This window comes from Trachurus japonicus, chromosome 18 (genome assembly GCF_045865225.1).
Source record: "Trachurus japonicus isolate A0001 chromosome 18, Traja_1.0".
Classification (NCBI taxonomy): Eukaryota; Metazoa; Chordata; class Actinopteri; order Carangiformes; family Carangidae; genus Trachurus; species Trachurus japonicus.
The window spans coordinates 16,233,261-16,253,277 of record NC_140924.1 but is presented as its reverse complement, the minus strand read 5'-3'; the positions used below and the strand labels follow the sequence as shown (position 1 = coordinate 16,253,277).

General features: G+C 38.4%; 2 protein-coding genes across 2 annotated transcripts in view; one reads left to right on the top strand and one right to left on the bottom strand.

The window, feature by feature from the left end:
• The first annotated feature begins 1,184 nt into the window (after positions 1-1,184).
• LOC146968954 (cysteine and histidine-rich domain-containing protein 1) lies at positions 1,185-8,639 on the top strand. The gene is made up of 11 exons (XM_085759645.1): positions 1,185-1,448; positions 2,093-2,142; positions 2,242-2,298; positions 4,577-4,731; positions 4,952-5,055; positions 5,189-5,241; positions 5,778-5,848; positions 6,262-6,364; positions 7,080-7,199; positions 7,768-7,830; positions 7,958-8,639. Exons 1-11 carry the CDS (start codon positions 1,385-1,387, stop codon positions 8,372-8,374), a joined length of 1,257 nt encoding a protein of 418 aa, XP_085615771.1. The 5' UTR covers positions 1,185-1,384; the 3' UTR covers positions 8,375-8,639.
• A 1,846-nt stretch (positions 8,640-10,485) lies between these two features.
• LOC146968953 (diacylglycerol kinase delta) overlaps positions 10,486-20,017 on the bottom strand; it is a 75,153-nt gene continuing 65,621 nt past the window's right edge. Inside the window, exons 26-31 of the mRNA XM_085806455.1 lie at positions 19,820-19,983; positions 18,438-18,543; positions 16,468-16,557; positions 15,598-15,711; positions 15,397-15,511; positions 10,486-14,645 (exon numbers count right to left, since the gene is read on the bottom strand). Coding sequence (XP_085662581.1) covers positions 14,593-14,645; positions 15,397-15,511; positions 15,598-15,711; positions 16,468-16,557; positions 18,438-18,543; positions 19,820-19,983 — 642 coding nt within the window. The 3' untranslated portion in view covers positions 10,486-14,592. The remainder of the gene's footprint in view (positions 14,646-15,396; positions 15,512-15,597; positions 15,712-16,467; positions 16,558-18,437; positions 18,544-19,819; positions 19,984-20,017) is intronic.

Below are 20,017 nucleotides of genomic sequence, written 5' to 3'. Positions count from 1 at the left end.
GGAAATAAAAGATTTTAGAAATTATTATTTTGATGTAATCTACATAAACACATTTTCTCAAATTTAGTTCATAAAATCAATAAATTACTAAAGTAACTAACTAGGCACAGTGTGAATCACAGACTTCGCTGGAAACACTTTTACATTAAAAAGTCAAAGTTGTAGTTTGGTGTTTTGTAAATTACACTTTTTAGATAAAGACAGGACTCCAGTAACAAGTTTTTGTGCTAAATAGTTACATGACGAAACTTCATTTCAACAATTGCTTAATAATTAAACAATTAAAATATGTCTTGTTAATCGTTATTATGTGTTAAATTTACTTATCATGCCTCAGTAATTCCTTAAATTTTGTTTTTAAAAAACCACAAAGTCTCAAATTAGGACCAAAGGTATCTGACTGACAAATACGCTAACAAACTAATTTACTAAGAGACTAAAAATCTAATTAACTAACTAACCAGCTAACACAGTTACAAAGAATGTAACAAATTAACTAAAACCTAATGATAACAAAGTGACAAAGCAGCTGACTAACTAAGAAACAAACTAACAACAAAGTTACAACGTACCTATCAAACAAATTAACAAAGTAACGTAGTAACTAGCTAAAGAAACTATTATAGAAACTAAACAAAGTAACAAATTAACTTACAAAGTAACAAACAAACAAAGTAACAATTGCACAAGTTGAGTTTTTCTATAAATGTCCCTGACTGTGTGACAGTAGATGACTCTGAACACAATTGTCCACTGATCCTGTCTATAGACTGCGCTCATTAACTTTCTAAGGAGTTGATTGGGGGTTAACCTATTAGATGAATGTCATTGGTTTAGAACGAGGGTCGACAATCACAGATGGTTTTATCGTTCTGCTGTCGATCAGTGAGTTATTTCCTACTTGTTAAAAACCTCCAGTAGGTCTGAGCTGAGTCGTTGAGCTGCAGTGAAAACGTCAGCGTCCACTCCGCTGCACTAAGTGACAGACTCACTCCCACAAGTCGTTGGGTCTATTGTGGCGTCCGTCAGGCCGCAGCAGGGCCTGAGCCTGACAGCCGAGCTTCACCAGGAGGAATGTCATCATCCCCCACCTACAGATACGCTCTGACAGCTGTAAATTTAGACAGCAGGGCAGAGAGAGGGAGAGAGGGAGGGAGGGAGAGGGAGGGAGAGCTATTTTTATCTTTCATTCAGCAAGGCCCAAACCAGAGAGACAGAAGGTGGTCACTTCCTTCTGGATCTCTCCTCTGCTGCTGCCAGAAACTTCTGGAGCTCTGACCAGGAACTTTAAGACCAGGAAGGAGGAAGATCAAGCTCAGTGACCAGAAAAAGAAAAGAAGTAGTAGTAGAAGGAGGAGAAACCCAGACGAACTAACAGGCCAACATGGCTCTACTGTGCTACAACAAAGGCTGTGGTGAGAAGTACGACGCTGACAAGAACAAGGACGGTAAGAGCCTGTTTCTTCTTACAAAAGGTTTTAAATGAGTCGGCTTTGTTGTTACATTTTGGATCTGAGGCCTCGGTGTTGCAGATTTTCTTAAATTCCTCTTGTTTACACTAAAATCTCCATGGTTTCTCACCCAAACTTTCCTGAACTTTGTATCAACATTATTATGTCACTCAGTTGGTAAAACTGGAATCATTTTCTATATATATATATATCAAAAAGTTAGTTTCACTAAGAAACTTTAAATTAAAACTTTTTCCAAAGCCAGTAAAACAATATTTCCCTTAGCACATGCTTTTATTTTGAAAATATGCTCATATGATCTGATTTTTTTTGGTGTTTTTTCTCCTTAATTTGCAAAAATAACTGTAGAAACTGAACAGAAAATCACAATCAGTTTTTTTTTAGAGTGTATACGACAGGTGACAGGAGGATTGTGTGAAGTTGTGTCCTCACAGTTGCAGCCTCCGTCCTCTGACTGAGCCCAGCATGCATCATGGGGGGGCCACGTGTCTCCAGCTGCACAGCCAACCAGCTTCCTTTTATGGGGCAGCGCTCAGCTCAGTGACTCCTGAGGACAGCTGCTGAGCGTCCAAATACAGACTCACTCTGTCCCTTTCTCTTTTTTTAATCTCCTCCTACAGACTCATGCCTCTTCCATCCAGGAGTCCCCATCTTCCACGATGCTCTGAAGGTGAAAATCCCTCACAAGTCAACAAATAAATCAAAAAATACTTTCATCCCCGTGCATTAGAAATAATCAGTTGTTGCTATGTCTTTTTTTTTTTCCCAGGGTTGGTCGTGTTGTAAAAAGAGGACGACAGACTTCTCTGAGTTTCTCTCCATCAAGGTAAGAAGAAAAATAAACAGCTCAGGGTCAAACATGCTGTTAACATCTGCAGGAAGAACTTATGTTCATTGCTGTAAATATCTGTGGTTTATTATGATGTATATGGAGGAGGAGGAGGAGGAGGAGGAGGAGGAGGAGGAGGAGGAGGAGAAGGACAGATTAACTCCCAGTTTAAAGTCTCAGCAGAGCAGAAAGTGAAATACTGAATAAAGCAGCTCATGTGAAGGCGTCGTTAACAGACCGACTCTGGACTATTTTCTGCATTTTAAACCTCACAGCCGTTTGTGTCGGTGAATAAATAACCTGTAAAATCTCTAAACTAGAATCAATCAATATAATTAAACTCTGACTGAATGAATTCTAGAGGAAAACACCTTGGAGTTTCAAAACAAATTTCACAATTTCATGACTGGATTATTATATTAATGTCTTTGCTTATGCATGTGATCATTTCTTATCATTAGTTTTTGTTGTGAAATTGTGATTTTAAAGTGTTTGAATTTAGAATAGATTAGTGGGTAGTATGACTTTTCTCAGATTGTAATCAGATTACTCTGAGTGATGAATCACAGTCCAACCTCCATCAGTGTTTTTGTGCTGAGCTGCAGTGAAGAGACAGAAACACAAAGAGGGAACCTTGAAAGACGCATTCTTCATTTAGTCCAACAAGACTTCAGATTAATACTGGACCTTTTTTTAAAAATTTTACACAAAAGCAGAAGGACTTTGTTGTGTCGCTCGTGTTTGAAATCCATCAACTCCATCATGATTGAATCTTTTAAAGGTCACAGCTGTGACCTGAACTCAACTGAACTGAACTGAAGCGAACCTACTGCACCGGAGACAAGACCCTGGACAACATCTTAAAATGTTTGTTAGGTTAAAGGAGGATTCTGGTCATTTTCTAAGTAACGCTCTACAGCTCTAGGTCCCCGAGTGTGACCATATTAAAAAATCCAAGAAAAATATGTGCAGACCGGACCTAGCTCTCCTCCTGCTAGCTGCGCTAGTTTGCAAGTTAAACAGCGAAGTAATGGGGGCAGTTCTTCTAACCGCAACTTTGGCCTCTATATAGCTGAAAATATCACTGGTAGGCTAATGCTTTGCAACATCCACCAGATGGGTGACCACGCCCATTTAGGAGACAGGAAGTGTAACCATTTCATATATTGGAGCAGCCTGGGTATCTTGACATATAGAGTATCTTTGGCTAGAGTAGCTACATGATAAAAACACACAGTTAACACTACTCTCTCATATATATTAAAGCAGAAGTAAGCGATCCGGTCGTTTTGGCTAATGCTGCGTTCCAGGCAGGCTTTTGAAACCGTAAATTACAGCTTCAAGTCACAACTTACGACTTTGTAGCGTTCCAGGCAACCCACTCGTGTTTCTCCGACCTGTTTTACCTGTGAAAGTCACTATAATGGCCACTTGTAACTTCCGACCCGTGAACTCGTACCAGTACGTCTTTTTTTTTCAGTCTATGTACCATATCGAACTGGTATGACTTCACAGGTCGGAAAAATACGAGTTGCCTTGAACGCACCATAACAGTCCTCGTCCCTACGTCACCACATTCACGCGCATCCCTTGGCTGCACACACAGCCCTGCATGCCGTTCTCTCTCCTCATTGGATAAAAACTGTAGGATACGATAAATGTTTTCTCCTCGGCTCAGAGCAGAGCAGAGGGACTGACAGACCCGTGTTTCAGTCCAAACACTCTATGTAAGTGATTGCTGTTGGAAGATAGGACTTATATTAACACAAAAATATCGCTTACTTCTGCTTTAACTCAGTGTTGTGTGGTAAGGAACTGGTGGATGTTGCAAAGCATTTGTAGTGATATTTTCAGCATTATATAGAGGCCATAGTGGCGGTTAGAAGAACTGCCCCCATTACTTTGCTGTTTAACTGCAGTGTAGCGCAGCTAGCAGGATTTTTTCCTATGGTTGCACTCGGGGACCTAGAGCTGTAGAGCGTTACTTAGTAAATGACCGGAATTCTCCTTTAACCTAAATCACTATCTTCTTCTAACCATGGCAGTATAGTAGCTCTTATTAATGGTAACTATGACAACCACAGTCAGGTATAGGCTCCACACAAACAGCTGTACTGTAGGTGTGATGCTCCTCCGGCTCGTATCAGAGGGAAGTCTGTGGGTATTTAGGCCGGAGGAGCCGAAGAACCAAGTGTAGACGAGGAGTCTCAGCCTATCTGGGGTTTCAGACTCTCCAGCGAGGTGACCCCTGCTGCCTGCTGTCGTTTGTGAACAGGGCTGCACCCGCGGGCGCCACAGCAACGAGAAGCCACAGGAGCCTCTGCGGCCGGAGGTCACGTCAGATAAGGCCGAGATTAAACACACCAACGGCCAGGAGATAATCTTCCAGGGACCCAAGTCTGCAGAGACGCTGCAGAAAGAGAGACCCAGGTGTGTGTGTGTGTCTGTGTGGTGTGTGTGTTTTCCTGTAGCCTATGCATTAACTCACAGAGGTCGGGAGGAGGTCACGGGCAACATCACTAGGTTTAATAATTTAGTGCCCAATGCCAAGTCTCCATCTGCAGGTCTGCGCTGAGGCTGCAGTTGTGTGTGAGTGCTTGTTTCCCAGCATGCATTTCCTGTGTTAACATGAACGTGTGTGTGTGTGCAGTTCAGACGAGCCCATGACCAAGCTTCCCCAGAAAGTGTCGGCGTCACTGGCTCAGGTGCTGGAGAAACTGGAGATCAGTCAGAGAGCTGAGCAAGAACAGAAAGGTCAGTGTGTGTGTTTGTGTGTTTGTGTGTGTGTTTGTGTGTTTGTGTGTGTGTGTGTGATCATATTCAGTCATTTCAAAAAGTCTCTACATCCTACTGTAAGGATAAAATCCTTGTTTGTTTTGTTCCACAGAGAGTCAGGCCGTCGTACCGGGGACGAGATGCAAGAACCCAGGATGTAAAACAGTGAGTTACTATTTTTTAATGATCTGTTTATTTTTATTGTTTTTTTTGTTTGTTGCTGATGTTGGAGAGTGAGTTCATGTTCAGATGCTGCAAAAGATTCAAACTCACACATTCACTCATTCCTGTTCTTCACATCGTAAAGTTTATTAACTGCACCATCTAGTGGCCGAATGTTGTAACAACATCACTGCACCACCTCACTTTTCCAACCTTTGCTGCTTCCATGACGTTTAGTTTTACTTTTAAATAATCACATTTACTCAAAATGTACTTATAACTTTGAATCGCGTTTAAACCAAATGTTGAACTTTACACATCGACTCAATGCTTTTAAATTAATTTAGGGTCTTAAAGTGTCGTCTCTACACCCCTAAATTAATTTAAAAGCTAAGTTATCATCTCATTAAATAGAATATGAATACTTGAGTTATATCTACTGTATATCTTTATGTAAATATGCATTGTATCTTAATGTCGCAAAGGCCTGAGCCGTTATATAATAGATCTGTCTGATCTGTGTGTGTTTGTGTGTTTAGACCTATCAAGGCCCAGAGACAGACTTGGAGGTCTGCACCCACCACCCTGGAGGACCCGTCTTCCACGAGGGGTGAGAAACCAAACACGTTTCCACTTGTGTAGTCTGGATCTTACAGCAGAGCAGAGGCATCGTGAATAATCTACAGAGTCATAATTATAATCTCTATTTGTTAATTACTTTCTACAAAGGACGAATGCAAACAAGACCAAAACAAAACTAAACAAAACAAAACAAAAGTGAAGGTCATGTAAGGAAAAAGCAAGAAACATAAAAGCTAAAATATACAAAGAAAGATCAAAGAGTTAATTAACGATCAGTAATTCAAACATATGAGGAAGAAGAACAGAGTTTAGAATTACATTAACACCTACAGTATATCCCTTCATTTCACACATTAATTTGCTGCATGTTGGATCTTCAAAGCTGAGTAAACATCAGTCAGGTGGATGTGAGCAGTGTCCTGTTTATCTGCTTCTGTTCAGATACAAGTACTGGAGCTGCTGCTGCATAAAGACAATAGACTTCAATGCTTTCCTCGACCAGAAGGGCTGCACCACGGGGAAACACCGCTGGATCCCCAAACAGGTACAGAAGTACACCGCACAGGACACCACCTGCAGGGGCGGGGATCATAAATAACATGACGGGTCAGCAGAAACAAACAGTCACTGGGAAATAACCTTGAAAGCTGAGGAATTGTTTGTGACACTGAAAGAACAAAGGTGACAAAAAACTTTAAAATGAGACGTGTGATTTGGTTTGTTCACCTGGTTTGTTACTAGAAACTTCCTTTAGGTTTTTGATGAGAAATCTTCAGAAATTTGGAGGAAATGAGGGATTTAAGGTGGAAACACGTCAAATCTTGGTTGTGCAAGTCACTTAAATACGATAAATTCAGAGAAGAAATCTAAGTTATTACGATGGTAAACTGCTTTATATTTTACTGATAAGATAAGATAATCCTTTATTTGTCCCACAGTGGGGATGTACAGGCATGCAGCAGCAGACAACAGCAAAGAAATGTATAGGACAGATAATAAATAGCAGATGGCAATAGCAGTAAAAAGCAAGCTTAACAAAATACTCATTCATAGCCTTGAAGAAGTATTTCTGTTGTTAATATTGTTCTGTTTCTACCAAAACAAGGTATGATGAAAAGATTTATATTTACAGTATGAGTTATAAAAAATATACAGGCTGAAAGATTTCACATGTACTGGTCATATAAAAAGTCGTAGTATTTGGACATATCCAGTTTAATCTGACTAATCTGTCTTTGTGTGTTTGTGTGTGTTGACAGGACAAGAAGAAGGTGGCGTGTCGACACGACTGGCACCAAACTGGAAACAATGTTGTCGTGACAATTTACGCTAAGAACGCACTCCCTGAACTGACCAGCATAGAAGCCAACAGGACAGTGGTGAGTAAAGTACAATCACATAATCAAACAATCAATCGTTAACTGAATATGTATTGATATGCAAACATGGATTTGAAGAAACCTTCAAAACTCTTATCAATTTTGAAACAATTCACTATCTCATTACCTACAGTAATTGGTAACTAAATAATCTGCTAGGGCTTCATAGATCTTGTTTGTTTCGTAATATTTCAGTTTTACAATTTCTAATAATGACAAAGAGCAACTCCAAAGTTGCTTTTATTGATCTTAGTGTCCATGTTAGTAGATACAACATGTCCCATGAAAGTTTTACATAAATTTACTATAAATAAACTTAAGATTTGTTCCAATTTGGTAAATATGTTAATTTAAAGCATTTTTAAAGTTAACTTAAGATTGCAAAAAGGATAAGTTAGTGTAATTTATGGATTGATTGAGAAAAGTGCTTTGAAAGTAATCTTTTAAGTAATTTTGATATAACAATATTATTTAATTTTTTTGTATAAAAAAGTTATTTTACGGTAAATCAGATTTGTATGTCTTATATTCATCTAATTTTTCATCATTTTATCCTTCTTCTCTGCAGCTTTCGTGTCAAATCCAGTTTGAGAACAATAAGGTTTTCAAGAGGCAGTTCCACATGTGGGGGGTGAGTAATGACATTTATCTTGGATCTACAGTTTTTAAAGCAATTCAACTTATTTCAAGGATGATTGTTCTCTATCTTCATTTTTCCTTTGAGACCTTTCATCCTTCTCTCTCCGGACTCTCTTCAGGTGGTCAACGTCAAACAGAGCTCGGTCAACATGGTCCCGTCCAAAGTGGAGATCATGTTGCGTAAAGCCGACCAGGTGGCCTGGGGCAAACTGGAGGACCCCAACTACAAGCCGGAGCCCGAGCCCGTAGAGGACACTCTGCCCGACGACAACGAGTCCCAACAACCCGACTGGGACATCGCGGACGACGACATCAGCGACTCGGACGAAGAGTGGGCCTACGAAGAGCAGAAAAAAGAGCAGGAGAAGCAGATGGAGGAGCAGAGGAAGAGGGCGGAGGAGCTGCAGAATGCACAGAGGGAGGTGGAGGAGGAGATGAAGAGAGCGGCGGAGGAGAGGAGGAAGATGGAGGAGCTGGAGGAGAAGAGGAGGCAGGAGGAAGGGGCGGACTTTGATGACATGCCTGACCTGGAGTAACAAAGTTTTGATCTGCTCTGATTTAGATTAGTTTCAGAAAAATATCCAATTCAGAAGTCATTTTTTTTTGTAACAAGTAAAATCAAATGTTGATTTTCCAACTCCATGTTTTGAAGCTACAAACACGAACACCTGATCTTTTCCTGAAGCAAATTATTGACAAACACCAGATTCTTTATATTTTATTTAAGCGTAATTCTACGTATTGGTGTTTTTCTCATGTCCAGTTTTCAAAACAAGAAATAAAGAATTTTCTATGTCTGTTTTTATGTCTAAATCTTTTTTTTTATGTCTAAATCGCTGGTCTTTTTTAAAAAGTTTACTACAATTAAAACAATTCAGGCCGACAGCTGAAACCCACCACAGATAAATGGCTGTATCGTGTACAGACTTATTATCCATCACACGTTCCCACGCGTTTTAAACAGAAAGATTAATCATTCATTTAAAAGCCTAATGAATCATTTGACTGGTATTAAATGCCGCCGCTTTGAACAAAACAGTTTAGGTCAGATTACCTTATAGTTGGTGAGTCATGCTCATAATGTAGCTCAACACATTGTTATCAGCTTTACGAGCCGACCGTACATCTGAGAACACGCCTACGCCACGAATGACTCACTGCAGCTTCACTACAGGCAAAGAAAGACTGATAGATGTTTAGAACAAGTGGCTGCGTGTGATTAATGATTGAAATATCTGTCTTAGTATTTGTCATGTGATCAAGAATGAAATACACATGTAGATTTCATATCATTTCCTTCTGTCTGACTTGTCTAGCTAGCCAATCCCTCTTTAGACTAATATTCAAACCACCTAAATATTTCGCATTCTAACACAGAAATGCAAAAAATGTGGAAATAAGTTCATGCATTAATAGGTAAATAAAATTATAAAAACATATATTGCATATTTTATTACCAAAATGAATCTGCTAGATTCATTGTAAATTTTATATTAAACTATGCTGTGACAATAACAATAATCTATTTTATTCCATTCTATTCAAAATGAACATATTATATATTTTAATGAAGTTCTTCATTTATTTACACATTTTTTGTTTTCATAGATGGCTGGATGAGATTTTAAAGAACCTTGTAGAGCCACATTATGTAACTAGAGAATGCATTTCCTGAAGGAAATACGGGTGAATGCTGAAAGCTGGAAGCTGAATAAATTGTTGAAACAATGCTGAATTGTGAAGAAAGAAGTGAAGAAATAGCTGAATCAATCTTGAAAAGATGAAACAATATCAGAAGACATGGAAGAAGGAGCCTTATTATGTAATATTGTAATGAATTTTCACCTCATGATGTAGGCTAGTAATGCCGCATTTTGTAATAATCTGCCAAATTTTGTAATAAAATTGAACGCACTATGTAATAACTTCTGCCGCATTTTGTGATAAGTTGTTACATAATGCACCAAATTATTACATTTTCTTCATAAAAAGTGCAACACCCTCATTGTGTAATAATTCGGTGCATTATTACAAAATGTAGCAAAGTTTATTACATATTGCATTCAAGAATCTTAATACAAAATGTGGCAGATTATTACAAAATGCGTTACTACATCAAGAGGTGAAAATGTATTACATTTTTACAATTTTAACATGTATGTAAGAAATGCTTAATCAATGATGTCAATGTTTTGATATGGAAAAATGATAAAGTTGTAAAAAATTCTTTGTAAATTTGCAATGTTTTTGATTGTATCTTTAAGCACCTTAAAGTTAGGTTATTGTTTTTTCCACGTATGATACAATTATAACTTTGTACGGATGGATTAAATCTGAGGACACTTGGTTGTCATTTTGTAAAATTGCCTGGAACATAATAACAGATGCAAATGCAACAAAACCTTGATTTCTGGTGTGATGAAACGTTTTTCTGCTGTAGATGACGTCATTTTGTGACAGCCCAATCTTCATCTGACAAACTATTTTTGACAAACTATTTTAAAGTGCGGTCATGTAGGCCTAATCCAACACGCTGAAAACAAACAACAAACCAAACAAAAAAAGCGAAATACAAGAGCAAAAAACAAAAGTCAAATCACAGGACATCACAAAAAGAACAAAGAGCCATCAACACAAGACACCAGCGTCACACTTCAATAATTCATTTAATCTCCAAAGGGTTGCGCTGACTTTGTCTTTGTTACACACTGCACACGATAACACAATAAAAACACCTCGCAACGTACAAGGTCGTGCAACATCTAGTCTGGCTTCCAGCATTGCGCACACAGTCTCAGATATATAGGCTGTTCAGATCGGGGGGGGGGTGCATTCACTAATGTTGTCTTATGGAAAACTGTTGCACAAACATGGCGGAGTGTTCAGAATCACTTCAGTTTCTCAGCTGTTTTTTTTCTTCTCAGCTTCGTGTAACTCCTTCTGAGGAGTTTCAGTCCAAATTGTCATTTTTTTACGGCTTGGAAAAAAAAAAAAAAAGCGAAATCATTAAAACATCATTTTCTGTTATGTTAAAAAACCAAAAACAGAAATCATCGTTTAAAAGACCATTAAACATAGGCAACTAGTTTTTAATCCTATAATGGCTTCCACAAAGGTGTGTTCCCCAAACACCTTTGTGTTCATTTCAGCAACACGCTAATTAAAATCAAAAATACACAAAAAAAATCACCCAAACATTGGCTAAACACAGGCTGTACATGACATCTCTTCTCTGTGTAAACGATCCGTTAATAATGTAATAACACTGGAGAATTTCTATAACTTTGGCTTTAAGTTAGAATATCTTTAACATTGTTTATTTTTTTCATTATTATTATTATTATTTTTTAGAAAACTACGTCAATACCAATATCTGTGACATTGGTACGACATTTCAAAGACAGAGCTGTGGCAGTGGAATGACACATTAATCACGTGTAATAACATCGGTGTTAAATGGGAGGTGTCAAGCTGCTGTGAGAGTAATTGTACAACCACTGATGTAATAAACATTTGTGTATACATCTTAATATATTTATCATTCTTTTATGGTTGGTTAGATATATTACATTGTATCAACACACTTTTGTCCGTACACATTTCTCATAAATAAAAGATTTTCTCATTAAATCAATAAAAAAAACACTCTTAACCACTCAAAATTTTAAAACACACACACGCACACATACACAAACATGTCTTTTTTCCCCCGTTAAGTTTGCTTCTTCGTAAAGTGCAAGGCAAGATACAGTAAACTTTGAAATGTACGACATACAACAACTTTCGCAACTAAAGCGCAAAATAGCTCACGCACTCTCGTGCCCACACGCACACCTGGTATGTCTCATATCCCACTGAGCTCGGTACGAACTTGGCACGACACTACTAAAGCCTCTAAGGTGTAGAGCGTATAGCTGGCACACTATGGATACAGTAACACAATCCTACCAGATCTGAAAATCTACAACGCCTCACGATAACTCCGCCCCCGTCCAGGGTTGGCTCGGTTTAGTTCCATTAATGTGTAAAATAACTGAGAAAATCAAGAACCAACCCTTTAGGTGAATGGGAGGAAGAAACAGAAATGATCCTTTACATACTGTATGTCCAGCCTTGCTCATGGATGTTCGCCAGGATGTCAAGTTAAAGCTGAAAATAACTTGTTCATCTTGATCAGACCTGAGTCAAAATGTAATTTTTATGACGTTAATGTTCTTTTCTATGTAATTATGTGAAGTAAAATCAACTTGGGTTGAGTATAAAACAAACGTACCTTCCTGTGCCTCTTAAATGTTTATACCAACCTTTACACGATTAAGCTAACTCGCATTTGACTCAGTTCTCATCTAGAAAACATTACTTAATTACATCCTAGCAATTAAAACTTTAAAAATAATACTCTGACTATAATTCACATTTTTGCTGCGTTAGCGCCAGAGAGATCTACCGTAAATTTCATCACTTAACTTAACATGTTTAACCTAGCTTACATCAAAGCACTGAAAGAAAGGAAAATAGCTGACTGTCGACGGTACCCTCCAGAAACAAAAAAGATAATTAAAATTTTTTGACAAGCCCCCCAGAAAGTTGTTTTTTTTTACAAAATTTGCAAACTATCTTGTTAGCTAGCGAAATAATGTAACAAGATAGCGTTAGCTATCACACATCTTGCTAGCAGAATGACATTTATTGTGCGTTTAATGGAAAATGTTTCCCAATTATTACAATTTTCTTTTTTCCTGATAATATCTGGCTCTCTCTTTCACTCTTATTATGGAGGGCACATAAATGAAAAAAAAAAGAAACATCTACTCATCTTGCGGTAAAACAGCAAATAAGTGAATTTCCTCAAATACTGGTGTTTTGCTTAAAGGATCATTCCTGTAAAACCTGGGTAGAAATTGTCTCTAGAACTCGTAAACGTTAGTGTTTTAGCAGTGTCCAAACAGCGGCACATTCACATTTTACTTTTTCAGGCCAAAGCTGGGCCAAATGATATTCAGATATGAAGTCTTGCTGTCTGTTGTAACCTGCTTGAAGAACTGTGAAACTCTCATGAAGTTTTGACAACACAGAAAAAAGAAATTGGCAAATATTTAAAGTTTTTTCTGTGTTCTTTTACAGTCAAATCCCAAACATCCTGGAGCAACAAGCAGGTTAAAACAAACAAACTAACAAAAACAATACTCATAAATGCCACTGGCTGGAACAAACAGGCTAAAATTCACTATTATGAGGCAACTTCAGTCCCCAGTGTGAGGCGGAGGAAGGCTAAGTATGCATGCAGGGACACACAGAACAGCATTAATTGGCTTTGATTATATGCACAGTGGCCAAGGAGTTTCTCAAAGGGGGAAGCAGCAAAGCCAGAACAGCTTCACAGATTACTATTGGGAAAATAAGATATACAAAAAATAGATATATATTTGTAAATAACAGTAATAATAATAATAGCTTTTAACCACAGACAAGGCAAAAATCAAATATCCACCGACTCTTATTCTTATATTACATATACAATCAAGAGTATGGCAAAGTATGCTGAGTAGCTGCAATGTTTTGTTAATGTGTCCTTGATGCTTCCTCCTTCTGTAAACACCCTCACCATACACTGCCAAAAATATCTTAACTTATTGAGTCATTTCATCTAGTGCTGTACCTTGAGTATGGTCCTCAAATAAAGAAGTGAAAAAAAAATGCAGTGGGATGAAGTTTTTTTTTCGTTGTTGTTTCTTTTTGACTCCCACACATGTTACGTGTTAGACCTTGGTAATAACTGAGTGATGTACCGTACTTTCAAAATCCCACAGTCACATCTTTTCAAAAGGCTGAAATCCAGATGAAATGACTCAACCCGAAGATCGGTATTTTTCGCAGCACGGCTGCATAGCCTTGGACCATGTAAGTCACACAACAGCCTATTAAGAACCACTTTAGAACCACAACAATAGAACCTTTGTGAAATCATACAGTATATGATTTATCATTTAACATTATCATTATTCACAGGTTAATACAAGTCCACACAAGTACATTCCTCGGTATATTGTTTGCAACATTTAGGATAATTCTCCAGTTCAGTAGACGATAAGGTTGAGATGTTTCAGTTTGTTCATTTTGTCGATTTGTTGCTGTTGGGAGTTCTCATGGCAGTAGCAACAAGAAATAAATACTTGTAGTCTCAAGAAAAATCAAAGTCCAAAGGATGCTCAAAGGTTCGGAAATAAAACGAGAGAGAAAAGAAAACAACTGTAACTTATCTTAATAGATAATAGAAAATAATATGGCTGCACTCGACATGCAAGGAGAGCACCGCTTAAACACATTTCTTTGTCATAAAAAAGAAAAAGGTTGCGAGAATGTCATTTTTTCCATGCCTCTCTTGTCCTCTGATTTGCTGCTAGCCACGCCCACTTCTTAGCTCAAGCAGGTAAACAGAACCAAAAGCACAACGCCAATGGTGAAGCAATGCGATGCAAAGCCAAGCCCCTTTAAAAATAATTATTAAATTATAAAAAGAAATCAATAAAAAGAGAAAAAAAAAATCCTCCCTGTTTGAAAAAAAAAGGAGAACAAAGAAGTAAAACAGGGAGGAAACGGCACAGAAGTTGCGAGGATGGTTTTTCCTTTTCTTCCTCGCACCTCTGTCAAGCCTCTGGGCGTCATGGTTAGAGGGGAGGAGAACGAGGGGGGTGCTCCTCACCCCTGGTTGTCAGGGTAACGGAGGCGGTAACGAAGCACCTCAAGCATGACTTCAGTTGCCCGAGCAATCGGCATCACTGGCTCCGCCTTTGATATCCCAGGCTCCTGAAGGTCAATGGGAAAAACAAAATTAAAATGACAATCCTCTTTGCTGATAATAACAATTAGAAAATGAAATATTACTAAAAACCAGTGTCTCCAAAACAACAAGATCTACTTCTTGTAAGTAAGTTCGTTAAGAGCATTGGCTTCATGATTGATGGAAACTGGCCGACTGCCATTACTCTCTGGATCATGTTTAAACTTTATGCTTCCTGTTTTTAGATTATGATGTCAAACAAAGTGACAGTGTTTGAAAATTGATTAGCACCTAAAGCAAACAGAAAAAAATAATGGATTAAAGTCTATGTAGCTGCATTCCTGGATCGGGTTCAATCCCGATCCTGCTGTAGTTAGAGCTGCTCCCTAAAAGGAGGTTGTAGGATTGTGTTCAGCAGCTGAAAGGCAAACCAAGTCATTTTTTGACAGCTGACAACACAGAATCTAAATCTAAATTTTGCTCTATGTCTCCAATATCAATCACAAAGGCCAATCAAATTTTCCCGATCCGGGGAAATTGGATTGGCAGGATCGGGCACTTCCCTCCATGGAAAATAGTTTCTCTTTCTAAACAAACATCACAATGCTGCAAATTGGTTGCAGATGAAAAACATTAAAAAAAACAGTAAAAGAACTTGAATGGATCAGGTGCTACATACTGTAGTTGATATTGAACATCGGTAAATACTTGGATCGGGTCATACCCCGATCTTTCAGGTCGGCTAGAACATCATGCACACTGAACTTGTTCTTGTACCTGAGAGAGAACTGTTGGACTTCTGCTTGTGGAGCTTCTCTCTCTCCTTCTTCCCCTTGGGAATGATCTTGAGCTTCATACTGCTGCTGCCCTTACTGCTGCCTCTCACCGTGTCCTGTCAAAGACGCACAGATGGTGGACGGTGAGTTCAAAGACTTTGAGACACATACACAAACAAATGCATGCAGTTTGTGCCCCCACCTCCTCAGTGCACTGCATGAGCGGACAGATCCAGTGGATGTCGTCCAGCTTGTGGAGTTCGGCGCTCAGGCTGTTCAGAGTTGATCGAAGCTCCTCTTCCTCTGGAGAGTCCGACTGAAGAAGAGGAGAAAAGACGAGATGTGAAGTTATTGAGTTTGTCACAGTTTATAGGCACAGCGTGACATTTGATCATGTAGATAGATAAGGAATTGGGACATATTTTGAAAATATCTTCCATCTGTAAATCTGAAAATGGAAAACAATAACACCTGCTCTGCTTTTCTGCACAGTCTGATGATGATGTACGTTTTGACACCCAGTGTTTAATGTGCAAATTGACAGATTTGTAAAAAAGGAACATCTGTTAACCTGTAAATCTCTCAACAGTTGAGGCAATATTGCAAATGATTTCAAACTAAAAGTAATTTGCATAATATGCTAATGCATTCAGAGTCCACACATTTAATCTTGTCTCACTCATTTCAAGTTAAGTTTATGGAGGAAAAATCGCATCGAGTGTTGAAGAAGCACAGAGGATGAAAACAATTAAATTGTACGTTAAAGAGTAAAACACAAACTAAACATTTATTTTATTTCTAACCAAACATTTAGTAAGATAACAGTAGCACTGAAAATTCAAGTTTGTTGTGTTTTTCAGTAGTTTTGTCACTATCTTTGCACTTCTTCTCTGTTGTTTAAAAAGGTAAACTTCCTGACGGTGCAAACAAAGGCAGAGCAAACAAAAACTGAACAAAGACGACAGAAACTGAAATGTGAGACTTCAAGATTTCAGCAAAAAAAAGAGACAGAAAGAGAGAGAGACAATGAGAACAGGTGAGAGAAGATGTGGATGAAACTGTAGAGTTGTACCAGTAGTTTTCCATCGAGCAGCATCTTGGTCTCAGCCTGAAGAACTTTACTGCTGTTGACGATCTCCACCGCTGTGCTGCGACTCAGACACTGAAAACACACAAAGTAATAATCATTAATAATGGGGGTTTTATTTCATAATAAAATCCAAAGACATCAATAATAAAATGTACAATAAGTGTCCTAAAAGTAAGGACACAAATGATTTTACTACAACACAAACTCTGAGATAAATATCAAATTTGTTAAAAAAAAAAAAAAAAATTTCATTTCAGATACATATGTACGTATGTGTTAAACAACAAAGATGTTAATTATTTAATGAATAAACAAAACTAATTGATTTACAGTAAAAAAAACAAAACTATTTCAAATCTATTTCTCTTTTTTTCTCATTTTATTTCACAATGTGACATTTTTGCTTTAACGACTGTTTCTGCTACTGAAGCCTTTTGCCAAACAAAACAATTGTGGCCGAGCCAGTTCTGTGACTGACTGTCTGCTCATTCGGCCCAGAAAACAGTCACACAACTGTGACAACGCTGCTTTTTGTGAAGAGACTGAGTCACTGGGAAACACAACGTTGTGAAATTAAAACAGACCCTGAGAAAAGCACATTTGGAAAGAGAAATCATCTGCAAACAATTCTGTTATGTTGAAAAGTTGCCAGAAGAATTTTATTTCCTTGTAATTACTTGGTTTTTATTTCAAGCCAGTTTTACAAATCAACAAAAGTAGATGCCCTATAATAAATTAGGATATAAAATAATGTGCAACCAATATTCTCAGGGGAATAAAATAAAACATATTCTAAATGAAAAGTAAAATCTATAGCTTATTTTAATAAAGAGCTCATTTTCTCCGCTTGTCCAACTGTTCCATATGTGAATAACAAAATAAATCATTGTGTATCGTCCATATGTATTAAATCAATATGTACTTAATAGATGTGACTAAACAAAATTCCACATATAAAGAAAGCACACCAGTAATTTTTTATGTAATTCATATGATTTTTTTTTTTGGTAACACTTTATAATAATTAAGCATTACATAAGCATTAATAAATACTGAATTCATAATTTTTAACACATGAAGACTCATTAGTATGTAGTTTAGAACACTGTTAAAATGTGTAAAAAAAATACTAATGAGTATTCATGCGTTATGAATGAAGAATTCAGTATTTATTAATGCTTAAAGCAGAAGTAAGCGATCCGGTCGTTTTGGCTAATGCTGCGTTCCAGGCAGGCTTTTGAAACCGTAAATTACAGCTTCAAGTCACGACTTACGACTTTGTAGCGTTCCAGGCAACCCACTCGTGTTTTTCCGACCTGTTTTACCAGTGAAAGTCACTATAACGGCCACTCGTAACTTCCGACCCGTGAACTCGTACCAGATCGAACTGGTACGACTTCACAGGTCGGAAAAACACGAATTGCCTTGAACGCACCATAACGTCCTCGTCCCTACGTCACCACATTCAGGCGCATCCCTTGGCTGCACACACAGAGAGGACCGCCCCTTTATGCCGTTCTCTCTCCTCATTGGATAAAACTTGTAGGATACGAGAAAAGTTTTCTCCTCGGCTCAGAGCAGAGCAGAGGGACTGACAGACCCGTGTTTCGGTCCAAACACTCTATGTAAGTGATTGCTGTCGGAAGATATAACTATTTAAGACTTATATTAACACAAAAATATCGCTTACTTCTGCTTTAACTAATGCTTAATAGTGTGTGTACTTATTATAAAGTGTTACCATTTTTTAAAATAAAGTTTCATTTGAGGCACCTTTGAGCCTCCGTAGATTCAGCCTGCTCCGTCACTGACGTGTTTCAGATCAACAGGCTGCAAATTTAACTCCACATAAAAACGTACTAATGAAAATCTGCATGTTTTCACGTCTCCCTCAGTCCATCTGTCTGTCCATCTGTCCCCTCACTCCCCCTCTCCCTCCCCCTCTGTCTCACCTCGGGGCTGGACAGTTTGGCCTCGGTCAGCACCAGGGCGGTGGCGTTGACGGCGTGAGCCAGTTCCTGCTCCACCAGCTTGTGGGTCTTGGCGGCTTCGCGGATCCTGGTGGAGAGGAGGAGGAGAGTGACGAGGGAGGAAATCAGAGGCTCGGAAGAACTGAAGTTATTATTTCAACAATTATGGAGATTATTCCAACGAGTTTATCTCTTTATATCTGATTGCTGATGTTGTTTTCTGTGTCTGTAGGAGACGGAGACGTTGGGATTCAAACTCGACAGAGACAAAGTTTCATTAGTTTATGATGAATCAGTTGAGTATAACTGGTGAAATTGAAACTTTCTTCTGTTTTTAGGATATTTCAGAGGGTGGAAATCACATCATCCACGCTTCTCATTGTTCTCTAAAACTCCCCCCGTATCCAATTTCTTTTCTCAACTTTCAGGAAAAACCCCATTCATGACGATTCTTCCGCTTCTGAGAAGTTTACAAATGTAATTAAGACATTTATCATCCTGAAAGGGGGAGTGCAGCTTTGCAGATGTGATAGAAAAGTCAGTCGATCAGAACAAACTGACACGAGCGAAGACTTCAGAGGGACGCGAATGGTTTGTGAGCGCACAAAAAGAGAAATTAAAACGACTCATCAGTGCTGCAGAGAGAAGAAAAGCAAATAATCCATCTGATTGCAGTGGGATAAAGGAAATCCCAAAATGAGGAGTGAAACTCCCTCATGACACCTAAAACACACATCATCAAACAGGAAGAATGCTTTAATGTGCTTTGTGTGTGTGTGTAACTGTAAGAGGAAGTTGCTGTATTACTGTAAATACTATAATAACACAGACAGACAAAAAAACTAAATACAACAATATTCTCACTCAGTAATTATCTCCAACTACTTCGACATTCCTCCAGACTGAGTTAAGCTTCTGACAACAAAAGAGAATTACAGTACAGCACGTACTGTAATCCCTCGTTTTTCTGGCTGGTTTTTATTGTGAAAGATCTACGAGCTCAACATCGAATGACAGAATTTATGATATAATCAATATATGGCGGATTTACAGTTGTTTGAACACAGCTGAGCCAAGTATTCACTGTGTTTTGTTGATGTTAAAGAGGCAGATTAAAGAGGTTTTTTTATATTTTCATCAATTTCTCAGGGAGTAAAGTTTAGATTTTGATGTCAAATAAAAAAAAAGAAAGAGTTGAGATCTACAACTTTTAGTTTCTGGCTCTGCACCAGACGTGAAGTCGTTAATCTCACGGCTTCATCTGGTTATATACTGTATATTAAGATCTGAAAACATCTGTAAATCAAAAAAAGAGAACAGTTTTGGACGGGACGCCGGCCGAACGTTAAAAGCGAGCGTCTTACTTGCTGATGAGCGAGTCGGCCACCATGCCCAGCTGCTGCACCTGAGCGCACTCCTCCTCCGTCAGGTACTCCATGGACTGCTGGGAGTTGAGGCGCGGCCGGGTGGCGCGGTAGCTGTCGATCTTCCTCTTGTCCTCCCACGACTTGAGCGTGCTCTCGAAGGCCTGGACAGAAACACACACAGACACGCACATACAC

Bases quoted from the DNA above. Each gene is read 5' to 3' on its own strand.
- LOC146968954 (XM_085759645.1), top strand. From the start codon at position 1,385: ATGGCTCTACTGTGCTACAACAAAGGCTGTGGTGAGAAGTACGACGCT. The intron at 1,449-2,092 runs GTAAGAGCCTGT...CTCCTCCTACAG, and splicing joins CGCTGACAAGAACAAGGACG to ACTCATGCCTCTTCCATCCA. The intron at 5,849-6,261 runs GTGAGAAACCAA...GCTTCTGTTCAG, and splicing joins GGACCCGTCTTCCACGAGGG to ATACAAGTACTGGAGCTGCT.